Source organism: Neofelis nebulosa, chromosome 17 (assembly GCF_028018385.1).
Source record: "Neofelis nebulosa isolate mNeoNeb1 chromosome 17, mNeoNeb1.pri, whole genome shotgun sequence".
NCBI classification, from domain to species: Eukaryota; Metazoa; Chordata; class Mammalia; order Carnivora; family Felidae; genus Neofelis; species Neofelis nebulosa.
In genome coordinates, this window is record NC_080798.1 from 43,113,715 (window position 1) to 43,128,716 (window position 15,002).

At 58.1% G+C, this 15,002-nt stretch overlaps 3 protein-coding genes across 12 annotated transcripts; 2 read left to right on the top strand and 1 right to left on the bottom strand.

The window, feature by feature from the left end:
* Window positions 1-165: 165 nt before the first annotated feature.
* TRADD (TNFRSF1A associated via death domain) lies at window positions 166-5,780 on the bottom strand. Of its 4 annotated transcripts, XM_058708997.1 has the most exons (6): window positions 5,708-5,753; window positions 4,784-4,873; window positions 2,561-2,719; window positions 1,428-1,705; window positions 1,120-1,330; window positions 166-972 (listed from the first exon to the last, which is right to left on the bottom strand). In XM_058708997.1, exons 3-6 carry the CDS (start codon window positions 2,709-2,711, stop codon window positions 662-664), a joined length of 951 nt encoding a protein of 316 aa, XP_058564980.1. In that variant the 5' UTR covers window positions 2,712-2,719; window positions 4,784-4,873; window positions 5,708-5,753; the 3' UTR covers window positions 166-661. The 4 variants fall into 4 exon arrangements, with proteins under 4 accessions (XP_058564980.1, XP_058564979.1, XP_058564977.1 ...); XM_058708996.1 differs by lacking the exon at window positions 4,784-4,873 and having other exon boundaries at window positions 5,708-5,780; XM_058708994.1 differs by lacking the exons at window positions 4,784-4,873; window positions 5,708-5,753 and adding an exon at window positions 3,194-4,776.
* On the top strand, window positions 879-9,320 carry FBXL8 (F-box and leucine rich repeat protein 8). Of its 4 annotated transcripts, none has more exons than XM_058709002.1 (3): window positions 879-1,039; window positions 7,542-7,737; window positions 8,335-9,320. In XM_058709002.1, exons 2-3 carry the CDS (start codon window positions 7,586-7,588, stop codon window positions 9,305-9,307), a joined length of 1,125 nt encoding a protein of 374 aa, XP_058564985.1. In that variant the 5' UTR covers window positions 879-1,039; window positions 7,542-7,585; the 3' UTR covers window positions 9,308-9,320. The 4 variants fall into 4 exon arrangements, with proteins under 4 accessions (XP_058564985.1, XP_058564984.1, XP_058564981.1 ...); XM_058709001.1 differs by lacking the exon at window positions 879-1,039 and adding an exon at window positions 1,653-2,168; XM_058708998.1 differs by lacking the exon at window positions 879-1,039 and adding an exon at window positions 4,876-5,926.
* An 851-nt stretch (window positions 9,321-10,171) lies between these two features.
* Window positions 10,172-14,977, top strand: HSF4 (heat shock transcription factor 4). Of its 4 annotated transcripts, none has more exons than XM_058708978.1 (13): window positions 10,172-10,306; window positions 10,977-11,085; window positions 11,175-11,302; window positions 11,402-11,526; window positions 11,800-11,875; window positions 12,017-12,081; window positions 12,606-12,708; window positions 12,963-13,090; window positions 13,212-13,439; window positions 13,915-14,080; window positions 14,169-14,234; window positions 14,358-14,427; window positions 14,705-14,977. In XM_058708978.1, the coding sequence occupies exons 1-13, from the start codon at window positions 10,184-10,186 to the stop codon at window positions 14,854-14,856; spliced, it is 1,539 nt and encodes a 512-aa protein (XP_058564961.1). In that variant the 5' UTR covers window positions 10,172-10,183; the 3' UTR covers window positions 14,857-14,977. The 4 variants fall into 4 exon arrangements, 3 of the variants coding, with proteins under 3 accessions (XP_058564961.1, XP_058564963.1, XP_058564962.1); XM_058708980.1 differs by having other exon boundaries at window positions 10,178-10,306; window positions 12,949-13,090; window positions 13,316-13,439; window positions 13,975-14,080; XM_058708979.1 differs by having other exon boundaries at window positions 10,178-10,306; window positions 13,975-14,080.
* Window positions 14,978-15,002: the final 25 nt, after the last annotated feature.

Sequence of the window (15,002 nt, forward strand, 5' to 3'; positions counted from 1 at the left end):
CTAGATGCAGCCATTCCAAACTTCCTGTTCTTCTAACATTCCCCAAGACCTCACCTGAGGCTGGCTATGCCCAGAGTGTTGCCATTCTCTCAACCCCCCACCGTCTCCCCTATTCACACTCCTATCTCTCCCCAGAAGCCTAACCCCTATTTTTCACATCAAAAAAACAGGTGATCTTTTATTACAGTTGCTTAATATCTGCAGTCCGACACTGAGTATGAACTGGGGGCAGGCAGTTTCATGTATCTTGTTCACCACAGTATTTACAGCACCAGGATGATAACTGGGACACAGCAGTGCTTAATGAGCAGTTACCTGTTCAGTGAGTGAAGAGGTAAGGGCTGGCCAGAAGCCCTTCATTTGGGGTGGGCAGACTGCTGCAGCAGGTTACCCATGCACTCTGTCTCTGTCATAGTATCTGGAGCCAAATCCCCAGTGGCACCCCAGTAGGCATGGTGGGTGCTTGCCCAACTCTTGAAGAAGGCAATCAACACTGCCCAGCAGCTCCAACAGTTCGGCTAAGTGGGGTTATAAGTGTGGTCTCAGAGTCCCATGGATGGACAGAGCTCAGCAGTAGCAGCAGAAGGGACTCTAGGGTCATCCAAGTGCTCCAAACCTGGGCTGGACAACTGGCCGATCGTCCCTTTCTCTGGTACCCAGCCTAGGCCAGGCCGCCATCGGGATTCGCCAGGCCCAGCAAGTCCTCTGCCAGGCTGGTGAGCTCGTTCTCCTCTAGTGCCTCTACCAGGCGCTGCAGCGTGGCGCGGCGACCCTCGGCCTGCACGAAGCGCCGCAGCAGCTGGAAGGCCTGCTCATACAGCCCGTCGCGCTCGTACTCATAGGCCAGTGAGTCGAGCGCCGGGTCCCGCAGCGCACGACAGCCTCGCTGCAAGGAGCGCCCCACTTTGCGCCACTTGAGGCCTACTGAGCGCGCGAACGTCTGTTGGTCCTGCAGGCTCAGCGGCCGGTTCACTGCGGGGGGAGCGGGAAGCAGAATGAGCTCGGGAAGCCAGGAGCGGTACCCTCCATTCCCACCCAGGTACTACCCGGCCCAGACCTTGCTCCTCCCCAAACTCCATCTTCCCAGTGACCCTGCCTGCGCCTCTGAGCGCGCCTCACCTATGGGCTGACCCTGGAACAGAAAAGTCTGGCCAGATGGCGGCGGCGGCGGCGGCGGCGGCGGCGGCTTCTCGTCTGAGAGAGAGGCATCCAGGGACTGTGAGGGCACCGGAGCGACCTCCACGTCGCTACCCTGGCCCCCCGAGCCGCATGTCAGATTCCGGAGCGCATCCTCTAACTCAGAGAGCTCGTCGTCCCGGAGCCGGTCAGGCTAGGGAGGGCAGTGGGGGGTCGTCGGTAGGTGTGTTAGCTGCGGATCCCCGCCCCACCCCAACCTGGCCCTGGCCCTGGCCCTGGCCCAGCCGCACCTTCTGGGCGAAGATGCAACTCAAACAGCGCTCTTCATCCGTCAGCAAGGTATCCAGTCGCTCCACGCCAGCGCGCAGCTCCAGTTCCAACGGCACCGAATGCTGGGCGAGTGCTGCTGCCAAGCACCCTTGCAGCGCGGCGCGCAGCGCCCCCTCGCGGTAAGCTCGCAGGAAGCGGCTGCAGGGCTGGCGTCCGCAGAAACGCACCTGCACAATCAGCTGCGGTTCACTGCGGTGGATCTTGAGCATCTGCAGCACCTCCGGACTCCCAACACTCTCTGCGGAGGCGGACAGTCAGGCGACAGGCGGTCCCCATGCGGGGCCGTTCTCCAAGCGACCTTAGTGGGGTGAAGCCCGCGCAGACTCCCTCCCTGTTCCTAGCTCCCAGCTGGGAAACAAAACTGGCATGCACACAGCAACAACCCAAAATGAAAGCCAGAACCTATCACAGGGAGCACCGTAAGACGGAATGGGTGCCACCCCAGCCCCATCGTTGAAGCCTCAAATGAGGGTGGGCAAAAGGGACATAGGGAGAGGCTTTGCAGCACAGAGAGGGGCGTATGCCCAGGGCAGCCAAGACTTCTGGGTGGGCACCCGTCAGGACAGTGGAGGGAGAGGTCTCAGGTCTTCAGGCTCCACCAACTGTGGCTCCCACTGCCCGGGAAGGAAGCGGATCCCCCAAACGGCTTCAGCTTCCTGTGGCCTCTGCCCCGAGAAGGGAAAGGGGGGTTCCCCCGAAAGGTAGGTACTAGGGAGGGGTCTTGGGCAAGGAGTGCTGCAGTGAGAGAGGAAAAGAAGAGAGAGATAGGCGATTAGTAGAAAGCAGAGAGCTGGCTGGTCTGGTGAGTAGAGGGCATCAAGCAGGTGGGGAGGCGTTACTGCACATATAGGTAGATCATACACAGAGACGGGGACACATGTCTACACCCAAGGGCACACATGCATAAACAGAGAAGACAGACTTATGAAACCAAGCACCCCTCTCCCCTCCTCCCCACCCCATCATATCTTTTCCTTAACACGGTGGTTAAGCAAGGGGCCCACAGAGTTCAGGAGGTGGGGCCTCAGCCCCTGGCCCCGCCCACAAAGGCCCAAGTTCCCCTCCCTCTTCAAGTACCCCCCCACCCACGCACCTGCCAGTGCAGTCCGCAGAGCCCTGTACACCGCCACCTTCTGCTGGGGGTGAGCGTAGGCATCAGACAGGACCACTTTATCCAGCGAGGACTCCACAAACAGGTATGCGCTGCCCACCCACTCCTCGAGCCCATTTGGCCCACTCGCCATCTTGCCTCCTGGAGACATAGACAGGCATCCAGATCACCCCAACCCAGCCCTGGAGACAAGTGTCCAGTTCTGCATGGCCCAGCTGTCCCCACCCAGCTGGCACACTTGTGAGGGGAAGTTTATCATCCCACAGGTAGCCCCTTGTGCTTCTGTCTCTGCACAGCCCAGCCCAGCTCAGCTCAGCCCAGACTTGGAGTGAGTACTGTCCATCCACTATCTTCTCAGAGAAAGCCCAGGGTCACAGTGGCAGAAAGAGAGAGATACTATACTGCAGTGGAGGGAGAGAAGTTCTGCTCCCCACCCCCCACCCCTCCCTCAGGCCAGGATGTCTCCCTTATGAAAGCTGATAGGAGACATCCTTATCCTGGGCAGTGTCCATGCCCCACAGCCAACCGAACCCATGTCCTGGTATGCCTTCAGCTTAAACTTGAGCCCCGAGTACCCCTTTGGGACCAGAGCCCCCCCCCAATAGGTTTTCTCACCTGCATTCCTACCATACCTCCTGGCTTCACTTCCAAGGATACCTGTTAGTGTTGACCTGTGCCCAGATTCCCTTCCCCAATCCTGGCTGAACTTTGGGGCCTTCCCTCTTCTACCCATGTGCCTGTTGGGGGCGCTAACCCCACTCCCTAGCTCCAGGTGTGAGCGAGAGAAATAGGCCTGGCCAATCTTCATATTCCACTCCTCTTCCTGAAATAATTAGTTCAGAGTTGGGTATAGGATTCAGGTGAATCATAATCAACCTGCAACCTTGGCTGTACCAATAAGAAAGAGACATTAGTTTCCCTTCCCACGGGGCTGAGCTGGAAGGAAGGATAAGGACTCCTTTGCCACTGCCTGGAAAGAGCCTGGCTGAGAATAAAACTGACACAGAAGGAGACAGAGCCAAGGGATGAAGAGATGCATGCCTAACCATACTATGCCCCTGGCTCTAGCTGCACCCTGAACTTCTCAGTTATGTGACCTAAATCATTCCTTTTTTGTTTTAAAGTCCTTGGAGCTGGGCTCTTGTCTTACACAACTCAAATTGTTCTATTACAGATTCCCTCCTTGTCCAGACAGAGCCAGGGCCCCTTGGTGCTAGTATCTCCTCCATCTATCTTCTGACCAAACCCTAGCCCTAGACCGGGGGGGGGGGGGGGGGGGGGGAGAATTCCCATGAGGCAGCATGGTGCAGCATGATTCTTCCTCCCCACCTTCCCTGGGGCAACATCTTACGCTTTTCCTAGAAACATTGGCTCAAGACCCCACCTCCTGCCTCACCAGTCACACTTCTTTATCTCTGATCCTCTGTATTTATATACAGTGGGCTAGGAGGGGGTGCTGAGCCCCAGCTGTAAGCACCCAGGATGTCTTTGCTGTAGGCAGAACAGATGGGATGGCCCCAGCTGGCATCCATTTACATGAGGAACAGGGAGCCTCAGCAGTGTGTGTGTGTGTGGGGGGGGGGGGGGGGGTGCCAGAGGGTCCCTTGGACTTTGTTGGTTAGGGAGTAGGAATCCTGACCTCAAAACAGAGGTTGCATTTCAGATCTGCCCCCAGATCGTAACCCGAGAGCCACAGCTGGGACAGTAACTAGCCAGGCAGGGACCCTCCAACATCACCCAGACCTGATGATGGTCCGTCCCACCCTCAGTATGAGCACAGGGGACATGCCTTTTGAGCCTCCCTCCCCCATAACCTTTTGGTAGAAAACATATTAATACTTGTGTATTTATCCAAAGCAATAGTCTGGAAATTAACAGGAAGCTAGCTAGCAGTATTTACCTCTGCAGGGGGTGGAGAAGGAGATTGGGGGGGCGGGTATTTTCATTGTATTTAGCAACATTCTAATTTATGTAAAATAGACATATTTGCTTTGTATTAAAAAGCAACATAAATTGGAAGCAAAAAAAAAAAAAAACAACAACAACAGGGTAAGACTCTATAGGTGATAAGTGGGACCAAGAGCAGTACAAGACAAGTGACAAAAAAGTGAGGAGCCCAGGGGGAGTGGCCCAGAGGGCAGGGAACCTGCCCTGAAACGTTTCTTCTTCCATGTCTTCTTAGCCCCCTGACTTGAGGGTGCTGACCTCATGAATGTGGAAGTTGCAGTGGTGGGGGGCTGGGACCGGGCCAGAGTCTGCCCATCAGGACTGTCAGGGCGGGCGGGCCCTGGAAACCTGAAGGAAGCGGGGGGAGGGGGGGAGATGTTCTATCACACTCACTAGTGGACAAATGGGAGAATTCAAACAGGTTGGGCTGGAGGTCTGGAGGGTCAGATAATAGGATTGAGACGAGGACGGGGACCCTTGGCTCGAGTTATCCACTGAGGAACCTCTTCCTGCGTGTTGTTCTACAGAAGCCCCTCTTCGGGAAGCCCCGCGCGCGTCATCCACCCGCAGTCCGCCTCTCTGAGGGCGGGGCCGGGTTGGGTCAAGAAGGCTCTTCACTGAGCTGAGACTGAGAGGGACACGCGGGTACCAACTAAAGAAAATAGGCCCCTACTACCAGAGGCCAACCAGGCACAGGGTTCCATTAATATAGCCTAACTGTCCTGGGGCAGCTCCACCTCCGGTTGGGTGGGCAGCAAAGGCCCGCGGCCAGAGCCTCTCAAGAACTGCATCCATCCTGGAGCGTCCCCCTACTCAGCTGCCCCTCTGCCCAGCCTCCAGTTGCGCCCACCCTTGTGCTGCGGTTTCGCCAGTACAATTGGCTAGGGCGGGAACAGGTCTCTGCTCACAAAGTCAGAACGAGCCCCGCCCCGCCTTCCCACCAGTAGGAACTTGACCACCCGCCCCCCGCCGCCACCGAAAGACCCTAGCTGGGATGAGGAACGCTAGTGCCAACGTCCGTACGCTCTCTTTCGCCTGCCAAGGAAACACCCCAATAGGCCACCGCCACCAGCTGGCCCGGGCAGCAGCGGGTGACAACCGCGCTGCACCCACGCTCCTGAGCCGGGATCCGCCTCTGTTCCTGCCGGCACCCGGGAAAGCCCACCCATCCTCTGCACTAACCTGGCGGCCTGGGCCCAGCCGGGATTCCCACGCCCGCCCTGCTCCACTGGACTAGGCTGCTTCCGGGTGTGCGCGGAGCGCAGGGGCGGCGCCCCAGCCGGAGCAGCCCCGTCAGCCCGGGCGTCCCGCCCCCCGTGCTCCCTGTGACTCCTTCCCTCCCACTGTCCTCAGGCGCCAGTCCACAGCCTCTGGGCAAAGCCCCCTTGGTCCGTTGAGCAGGTAAGACACTGGCGCCCAGGGTTAGACGGCGGGAAGAACTGCCCACAGCAAGAGACTTTGGGCACTTGCGGCATTTACGCGCCCAGGGGACCCCAAGGGAGAGCGCTGCCTCGCTTTCTCAGGCAGGAAACAGATCAACAAAGAGGCACCCCCTGGGCACCATAATTTTCTAGTGCCGCCTGGAGGCTTGAGCTCGATGATCTCTGACCTCTCCTACTCCTTGACACTCAGAACGGGGTGCCGGTGGGTCCAAGTTCAAGCCTGGCCGAGGGTATCTGAAGCCCTAAGGATAACGAGGCTCAAATTGCAGCAGGGACAGTTAACCTGGAGAATATGGGAAAACAGAAAACTAGCAAGTGGTGTGAAACGTGTAGGAAAACCTTCAAGCACTCTAAAATAAATTGTCAACTTCGAAGAGGATGCACACTTTCCAACAAAGGCCGCGCTCCGGAATGGGTCTGCGGAATTCCTGCTGAACCTAAATCGCCCAACCTGAGCCTGTACTGCTCCGGGATCAGGATTGAAACTTGAACCCAGGGCCCCTCAGGTCTCAAAGCCCGAAGCTTTTCTCCGCCCCTCCGGCCTTTCTCAGGAAGCACCCGGGACTTTTCCCCAGGAGGGGGGAGAAAAGGAAGGAGCCTTCCCTCAGAGCCGGTTCAGCAGTGCCCCACCCGCGCCCCCGCTTCCTGATTGGCTGGTGGTCCCTGCCAATTAAAAGTATTCTCCAATGCTTTCGCCCTATTAACCCTATCGTCACTCTCTAGTGACTGGCAAGGCTAGGACGTGGTTTCTCAATTGGGACCGGTGGAGTCAACTGGCACTTCTTAAAATTCAGATTCCTGGGTCCTACTCTTTCCAGAGAGCCTGATTTAGTATGTGGGCAGTGGGATCTGTATTGTGAACAAGTGTGCGGGTGATTCTACTGCCTCTGCCATCTGAGAACCCCTCATTTCAAGGGCCCTTGAGGCGAGTCTTGGGCCCAGTCCTTCCCTGGAACTTAGAGTTCAGGGAAGGAAGCAGTTCTGGAAGATGTCTGGGAGACTAGTCTGGGTGGTCCGGGTGGGGAGTGTGTGTATGGGGAGGCAGTTAGAGGCGAGACGAGCTCTTTGAGCTGGGGAGGGGGTGGGTAGGGAGGGAAGGACGATTTGTCCCAGGTCATGTACAGTGCAGCCCTCCACCTTCCCCAGGGTAAACCTTAGTAACTAGGAGAAAGACCCGATAGCATTTTCCAAATCTACATGTTCGGCTTTATCAACTTCGCACATAGGTCGTAGCTGTATTTCTTCTGGTATAGCATAAAATGCAGATTTGTTCAACAAGTGAGGATGTAGTGTGAAAGAATCTTTAAGCATCCAGGGTCAACCTCATGGTTCTGAGGCCTGTTCAGTGAGAGGCACAGGGTCTCATGCTTAGTTTAACACCTTGGTCAAATGCTCTGCTGTCACTGTCTTGAGATTATTAATAATATTTTCAGCAAAGAGTCCTGTATTTTCATTTTGCACTGGGTTCTGCAAATTATGTAGCAATTCCTGGGCCACAAGCATTTCTACACATAGGTTCTGGTGGTCCCTCAACATTTTGGCTTTCTTGAGCCCAGAGACGCCCTTCTCTCCAGGCAAGAACCGCTGTTAGCACGGAGCTCCCACCCCGCCCACGGTCATGACAGAGCCTGGAGAGCAACTGCCAGAGGAGGTGCTGGCGCTTATCTTTCGCCACCTGCCCCTGCGGGACCGTGCCACTGCCTCCAGGGTCTGCAGAGCCTGGGCTGCTGCTGCTACCTGCAGCGCGGTGTGGCATGACACGATCATCAGGTGAGCGGGCCCCTCCCTCTCCCTCCTCCGCGCCGCCCTCCTGCCTTCTCCTTTTCTCCATGGAGTTGGGGGTTAGGGATATTAAAAAGCACAATCATTACTAACATTTATTGGCCACCTATTATGTACTAACTGGTGTTCTAAGTGCCTTATGTATATTAATTTATTTAATCCCCACGAAAACCTTATGTGGTAGATAGGTAGTATTATTATGTCCATTGCACAGATAAGAAATTGAGGCAGAGATTTAATCACTTTCTACAGGTCACTCAGGTAAGGAGTAGCTGAGTCAGAATGGGAACCTGACAGTTCAAGAAGCCATGCCAGGCCTCTGTAGAGACCTCGGAGAAAGCTCAGTTTCTAAAATATCATTGGCTCTCGCTGCCAGAGTTTCAACTAGTGACAGGCGTATCGCATCTTAAGTCTTCTAAAGGGATAGGGTGGGAGGTCCCCCTAGAATCAGCGTCTACTTTGGGGCAACCAGGAATGATCAGGACTGGGAGGTGTATTGTAGGGGGCAGGGTGGGGACAGTAGGGTGAGGGACAGGCATTGGCCTCTCGAGGCCAATGCCTTTTCTTCACCGTTCTAACCACAAGTTACGACTGTGAGCGAGAAGGTACGCTGCTACCATATTTGTCCGCCTGCCTGGACCACGTTCACAATCTACGGCTGGAATTTGAGCCGTCGAGGGAGCCGAGCCGCAGGGCGGCCACTGAGTTGCTGACGGCACTGGCGGGTCGTACCCCAGGGCTTCGAAGCCTGCTCCTGAATTGCCACGGAGAAAAGCCCCTCTTCGACGCAGGCCGCGACATCCTGGACGCCGTGCACGCCATCTGTCGGGCCTCCTGCGCGCTGCGTCACCTCGACCTTCGGCGCTTGCCTTTCACACTGGACGACGCACTGGTGCTGCAGGCGTCACGCGGCTGTCCCGAGCTCCGAAGCCTTTTCCTAAACAACTGTACGCTGGTGGGCAGCGTGAGGCCAGACTCCGTGCTAGAGCTACTGAAGGCCTGCCCGCGTCTGCGCGCCCTTGGGCTGCACCTGGCCAGCCTGTCGGGCACCGCCCTCCAGGTGTTAGCGGCGCCAGACCGCGCGCCTTTCGCTCACTTGGCCCTACGGTGCGCGTGCCCCGAGGACGCACGCGCGCCCCCCTTGCCCGAGGAAGCCTGGGCCGCAGTGCGCCGCCGCCACCCAAGACTGGTCGTGGAGCTGGAGCTGGAGCCAGCGCTGCCTGACGAGAGCGTGACGCGGGTCCTGCAGCCTGCCGTGCCAGTGGCTGCGCTGCGCCTCAGTCTCTCTGGGGACACCGTAGGTCCTGTGCGCTTTGCTGCGCGCCACTATGCCTCAACCTTGCGCGCGCTGGAGGTGCGCGCCGCTGCCTCAGCGGAGTTGGACGCCGCGCTGGAGTTGCTGGCTGTGCGCTGCTCGGACCTGCGCGAAGTACACTGCTTCTGCGTCGTGCGACCCTCCGTGCTGCACGCCTTCCGCGCGCACTGTCCGCGCCTGCGCAGCTACACGCTCAAACTAACCCGGGAGCCACATCCCTGGCTGCCCACTCTTGTGGCGTGATGGCGTAGCCGCCTCCCCAGCAGATATGTGGCCACTGAGATGCTGGATGCATTTGCCTAGGCGTGCACCTACTTCTAGCCCGCTCCTTCAGGACTCTGTTGCCTCGGGACCAGCCCCTGCGTCCTGAGTCCACTGGGTGTATTTCCGTAGTGGGATCACCCTCCTTCAACCCCACTTCCCTATGGAAGCTACGCTAGCTCCGCGTCCCTGGCATGGGGAGCGGGGCGGTGGGGAGACAGGACACAGGCTCAGGCGGCGCCTCTGGGGAGAGTGTGAAATAAAAAAAAATCCTGCAGCAACACTGCGTCCTGTGCAAAGGCGGCGCTGGCTCTTAACAGGGAGAGCAGGGAACCCGCAGAGGCCAGAGGACCCCACCAGGTAGGCGTAGGAGAGATCATTTGTACTGATAAGCTACGGCTGCGGCTGCGGCGGTCAGGGACCGGGCACTCCGCATCCTTGGAAAGACCATGTCTCAGAGTTCTTCGGAAGGGTGCCAGCTTCTCCTCTCCGCATCCCAACCCCTTCACTTCTATCTGCCCTCTCTATCCAGGCCATGGCCATCACCTTCTAGACTTTTTCAGCCCACACCAGGCCGCGCACGGGCGATTTCTCCCTAAGAACAAAGGGTGACACTCGAACCCAGGTCTCCGTCCCCACCGCACCCTCCACTCACATCAGATCCCAGCCTTCCCTTTCTGTCCGCTGTTGCTGCGGCCGCGGCCTGAGCCCCGCCCCGTGGGTTCGCACGTGGCCCCCGCCTGACCCGGCGCCCGGAGGCGGAGTAGGGAGGGGCGGGCGGCAAACGCAGCACTTTCCGCGGCTTTGACAAGCCCGCGGCGCCCGGGCCCGAGCGCTTAGCCGGGCCGAGACTGCGCCATGCAGGAAGCGCCAGCAGCGCTGCCCACGGAGCCGGGCCCCAGCCCCGTGCCTGCCTTCCTCGGCAAGCTGTGGGCGCTGGTGGGTGACCCGGGGACCGACCATCTGATCCGCTGGAGCCCGGTGAGGGCTGGGGCCCCTTGATTTCCCCAGTGGTCCCCGGGATCCTTCCACGTCAGTGAACATCCACGGCCACCCAACCCCCGCCTGGGATAGGGCTGTGGGTCCCCCGATTCAGCTGTCCTGGGTAGTTTACCTTGGAGGGGGTGTGCGAGATGGAGGTGAGGCTACTTCCTACAGACCGAGGAAAGGGTAGGTAGGAGCCTTCTGGAGACCTAGAGCCTGAGGGATCTTTGAGGTCAGTTAGTTCCCACCCCACCCCAGCAGACAGATCGGAAAACAGAGACCAGAAGAGGGAGGGAAGGGCTGGGGCTGGTTCTAGCTCAAAGTAACATCTTGGGTCTGGGACCCGTCCAGGGCTGGAACCCAAAAACCCTGGCCTTTGCTCCTCCTTTCCGATAACCCAGTAGAGATTTTTGGGTTGGGCTAGGGTAAGAATACACTGTGGTGGCCCCAGGCTAGGCCTCATAGCTGGTGCAGTTCTGGCCTCGTCCCATGTCTCCAGGAGTGGCCGGTCCCCAGCGGAGTGAGAGTGTGTGTGTGTGTGTGTGTGTGTGTGTGTGTGTGCGCGCGCGCGCGCGCCAGAGCGCGGGCCTGGCCGTGGGCGGGCACGCCTCACTGTGTCGTCCCGTCTCCGCCCGCACGGTGGGTGGGCGGGCGGCGTTCTTGGCAGAGCGGGACCAGTTTCCTCGTAAGCGACCAGAGCCGCTTCGCCAAGGAAGTGCTGCCCCAATACTTCAAACACAGCAACATGGCGAGCTTTGTGCGGCAACTCAACATGTGTGAGTCCTTAGGGCAAGACGGGAATTGGGTGTGAGTGACTTGGTGCGCGGGGATGGGGCAGTTCACTCCCCCACGCCCCACTCCCTAGACGGTTTTCGGAAGGTGGTGAGCATCGAACAGGGCGGCCTGCTGAGGCCAGAGCGCGACCACGTCGAATTCCAGCACCCGAGCTTCGTACGCGGCCGAGAGCAACTACTGGAACGCGTGCGGCGCAAGGTGGGTACGGCATGCAGGAACCAGCACCCTCGATAGAGGTGTTGAGACGGCTGGCCGTGTTCTAGATGACTCTGATCCGATGGTGCTTCCCACCTACAGGTACCTGCGCTGCGCAGCGACGACGGCCGCTGGCGCCCCGAGGACTTGGGCCGGCTGCTGGGCGAGGTGCAGGCTTTGCGGGGAGTGCAGGAGAGCACCGAGGCGCGGCTGCGGGAGCTCAGGCAGTGCGGGGGGGGAGGGGGCATAGGAGGGGGGAAGGGGGGAAGGGGAGTCTGGACGAGAGAACACTAGCTACCAGGCTGTTCTTCTGCACAGCTCCTTCCTCTCTCGTGTCTTGGTGCCTCCATCCAGACAAATGGGCTGAACTGTGGTACTCTATTCTCTATGGATGGACGATCATCTGAGTGGTCGTGGGTTCAGGCCTGCCATTCTGTGGGGGGTGGTGACTGGGCGGACTCTCAGGTGCCTCAGCACCCCTCCCCCACGCCTTCCCGCAGGCAGAACGAGATCTTATGGAGGGAGGTGGTGACTTTACGGCAGAGCCATGGTCAGCAGCACCGGGTCATTGGCAAGGTGTTCTTCTCCCCCTACCCCACTTCTCTCTTCCACTCCTGAACACACCCACCTCCTCTGCCGGGGCGGCGAATCCACCTGGAAGTGCCTTGGGTTGGGGCAAGGTCCGAAGTATGAATTAACCCTTTGCTTCCTCTTTAGCTGATCCAGTGCCTCTTCGGGCCACTTCAGACAGGGCCCAGCAACGCAGGAGCTAAGAGAAAGCTGTGAGTGAGAAAGTCCGGGATGACGCCCCCCTTCCACACTCACTTCCAGGAGCCTCTCTGTCAAGGACCCATGCCTGAACTCCATCTCCTCCAGTAGACCCCTCACTGGGAATCCTCATTCTTCTTCCCTGCAATACCGTTTTTCTTCACTCCATGGCAATGTCCCCAAGGGCCCACCTCCAGGGCTTTCCCCCTCTCTCCCCAACTCTACCACCAAGTACCCCCATTCCCAGATCCCTATGTTCCAGGACCTTCTCCCCCAATTCCACCACCCCCAGCAATCCCTTCCCCCTCACTCCAAAGCATCCCAACAGCAGAGGGTCTGGGGCTGAAACCATGCTCCCTCCCTCCCCTCTCCACCCCCAAAGGGCCCCCATCTCTGGGTGGAGCCCCTTCGGCCTCCAGCATGTGACTGATGCCCTGGCAACAGGCCTCAGCTCTGCTGACTTGGCTGCTGGGGCCTGAGGGAGGGAGGTGCAGGCTGAGAGGCATGGGGGATGAACCTGCCCCGCCCCCCTGCACAGGTCCCTGATGCTGGATGAGGGGAGCTCATGCCCAACAGCAGCCAAATTCAGTGCCTGCCCCCTACCTGGTGCCCTCCTTCAGGATCCCTACTTTATCCAGTCGGTAGGTTTTTGCTCCTCCTCCCTTCCCTAGGGCATAGCTGGGATTATGGAGAGCCTATTCTTTTCCTCCATTCCCAAAAAGGAAGAGAAGGTGGAGTCCAGCTTCTCCTCTCCATGGCCCAAGACCCAGGTTCCCCAGCATGGACTGAGCCTACCCCCTCAAATCTTACTCCGTAGACCTGGTCCATGTGGGTACTGGTTGGGTTCTGACTCTTCCTGTGACTTGAAGGACTGGGCCTAGCTGTCTTCTTACAGCCCCTCCCAGAGACCACCTTGGGCCTCACCAGCTCTCACAGGGCCAGGGGCCCTATCATTTCTGACATCCATGAAGACTCTCCATCCCCTGATGGGACCAGGCTTTCTCCTTCCAGTGGTGGCAGGAGGTAAGACAGACAGGGCTGCCCACTGGGGAGCCTGTGGGGGATGACCCGGCAGCCCAGATGGCTATGGGGGAATGGAGGGAAGTCAGTGCAAGGGTCTGGTTGAAGCTTTTCTCTGGTGCAGGGAGAAGGGCCTGGCACTGCTCAAAGAAGAGCCGGCCAGTCCAGGGGGGGAAGGCGAGGCCGGGCTGGCTCTGGCCCCAAACGAGTGTGACTTCTGCGTGACAGCACCCCCACCGCTGCCTGTGGCTGTGGTGCAGGCCATCCTGGAAGGGAAAGGGAGCTTCAGCCCTGACGGGCCCAGGAATGCCCAACAGCCTGAACCAAGAGGTCTCAGGGAGGTACCTGACAGGTGAGCAAAAGAGTCCATTCTTGACTGTGAGCCCTGTGGGCTACTTTTCCAGACAGACCACCACTAACTAACTTCCCAGCCCTGTCTGCTCCTTCGTGGCTGAGGGGGAGGTCTGGCACTATGATCTGAACTAATTTCCCAGAGTTGCTCTAAAGAGTACCTGCATCACAGTTCCCTGAAAAATAGAAATTCCCATCAGGTCAATCAGCATATGTATGGTAGGGTTCAGGAACCCAGGAACACTTATTGTGAAGGAATTCATTGGGGTGAATGGAAACATTGTAAAGTACACAATAGTTTAAGAACCATTGATGTTGACAACTGCAAAGAGAGGGTATATATCCCAAGACCCTACCTCCATAACCCAAACCTCAGGTCAAAGGTAGGAGGCAGAGGCACTCTTTAAGTATACTCTAGGTGGGGAGTCCTCTCCTACCATTTTGTAGATGTCAGATTTTGATCCTGATGTATCCAGAATCCTTGGGAATCTAATGGGGGTGAACACTGCAGGCCGACAGCAGTTCTCTGTGCACAGGGGAACTCTGGGCCTGGACAGGGGGATGCGGAGCCCAGAGAATCTTCTGCCTCCTATGCTGCTTCGGGCCCCCCCTGAAAGTGTGGAGCCTGCAGGGCCCCTGGATGTGAGTACACCTTCAGCAGGGCAGGGGCATGGGGCTTGGTGGGGTTTGTGTAGTCGGGAAGGCACCACTGACCCAGAGCTTCCCCCAGGTGCTAGGCCCCAGCCACCAAGGGCGAGAGTGGACCCTGATGGACTTGGACATGGAGCTGTCCCTGGTAAGGTGAAGGTGGGGAGGGCAGGGGTTAGGGTTGCTGAGCCAAGCCCTTATCCAGTGCCCGAGAGCTCCCCTTCTCAGTTCTCTTGGTTGGCCAGCTGCTTCCTGGGGTTTTCCTATGCAGATGCAGCCATTGGTTCCAGAGAGGAGTGAGAATGAGCTGGCAGTCAAGGGGTTAAATTCTCCAGGGCCAGGTAACAGTTGTGGTGACTCAGGACTAGGGGGGAGGCCCTAACTGGTCTGAGCTACCAAGATTGGGTAGGCTGGGCAGTTTGTGTTTTGGAGGGAAATCCCCAGAGTTCTGGCAGCCCTCTGAGAGCCACCCACCCTCTTGCTGTTGGGTGAAAGCAGGGAGGTTAAGAATGGATGTTTCATCCTAACTGACCAGAGGTAGGGCAGGCAAGGCTCTCCTTCCTCAAAGATAGAAGGAAGAGCTGTTTCTCCCTGCTGAGCACAGTCCAATTCTCCTAGGGAAGGACTCCACACTTGGGGCACCACTCCTGCTGGATGTCCAAGCGGCTTTGGGAAGCCCAGCTCTCGGCCTTCCTGGAGCTTTAACGATTTACAGCGCCCCTGAGAGCCGAGCCTCCTACCTGGGCCCAGGGGCCAATCCCTCCCCCTGAAACCTGCTCTGCTCTGAAGTCAGCCCTTCTCAGCTTCCTCGTGCCCCCCCTAGAAGAGGCTGATTGAAGACCCTGTTACTTCTCCATTACTGAACCCTGCACATAAACTGCATTTTTTTTTCTGTGTTTCTGGTCTCTTTTCTCTA

Coding starts and splice junctions, on each gene's coding strand:
- FBXL8 (XM_058709002.1), top strand. CDS start 7,586: ATGACAGAGCCTGGAGAGCAACTGCCAGAGGAGGTGCTGGCGCTTATC. Junction 7,738..8,334: donor TGGCATGACACGATCATCAG/GTGAGCGGGCCC, acceptor TCTAACCACAAG/TTACGACTGTGAGCGAGAAG.
- TRADD (XM_058708994.1), bottom strand. CDS start 3,386: ATGAAGATTGGCCAGGCCTATTTCTCTCGCTCACACCTGGAGCTAGGG. Junction 2,720..3,193: donor GAGGTATGGTAGGAATGCAG/GTGAGAAAACCT, acceptor CTATGTCTCCAG/GAGGCAAGATGGCGAGTGGG. Junction 1,331..1,427: donor GTTGCATCTTCGCCCAGAAG/GTGCGGCTGGGC, acceptor TGCCCTCCCTAG/CCTGACCGGCTCCGGGACGA.
- HSF4 (XM_058708978.1), top strand. CDS start 10,184: ATGCAGGAAGCGCCAGCAGCGCTGCCCACGGAGCCGGGCCCCAGCCCC. Junction 12,082..12,605: donor GCAGGAGCTAAGAGAAAGCT/GTGAGTGAGAAA, acceptor CCCCCTGCACAG/GTCCCTGATGCTGGATGAGG. Junction 14,235..14,357: donor TGGACATGGAGCTGTCCCTG/GTAAGGTGAAGG, acceptor TTTCCTATGCAG/ATGCAGCCATTGGTTCCAGA.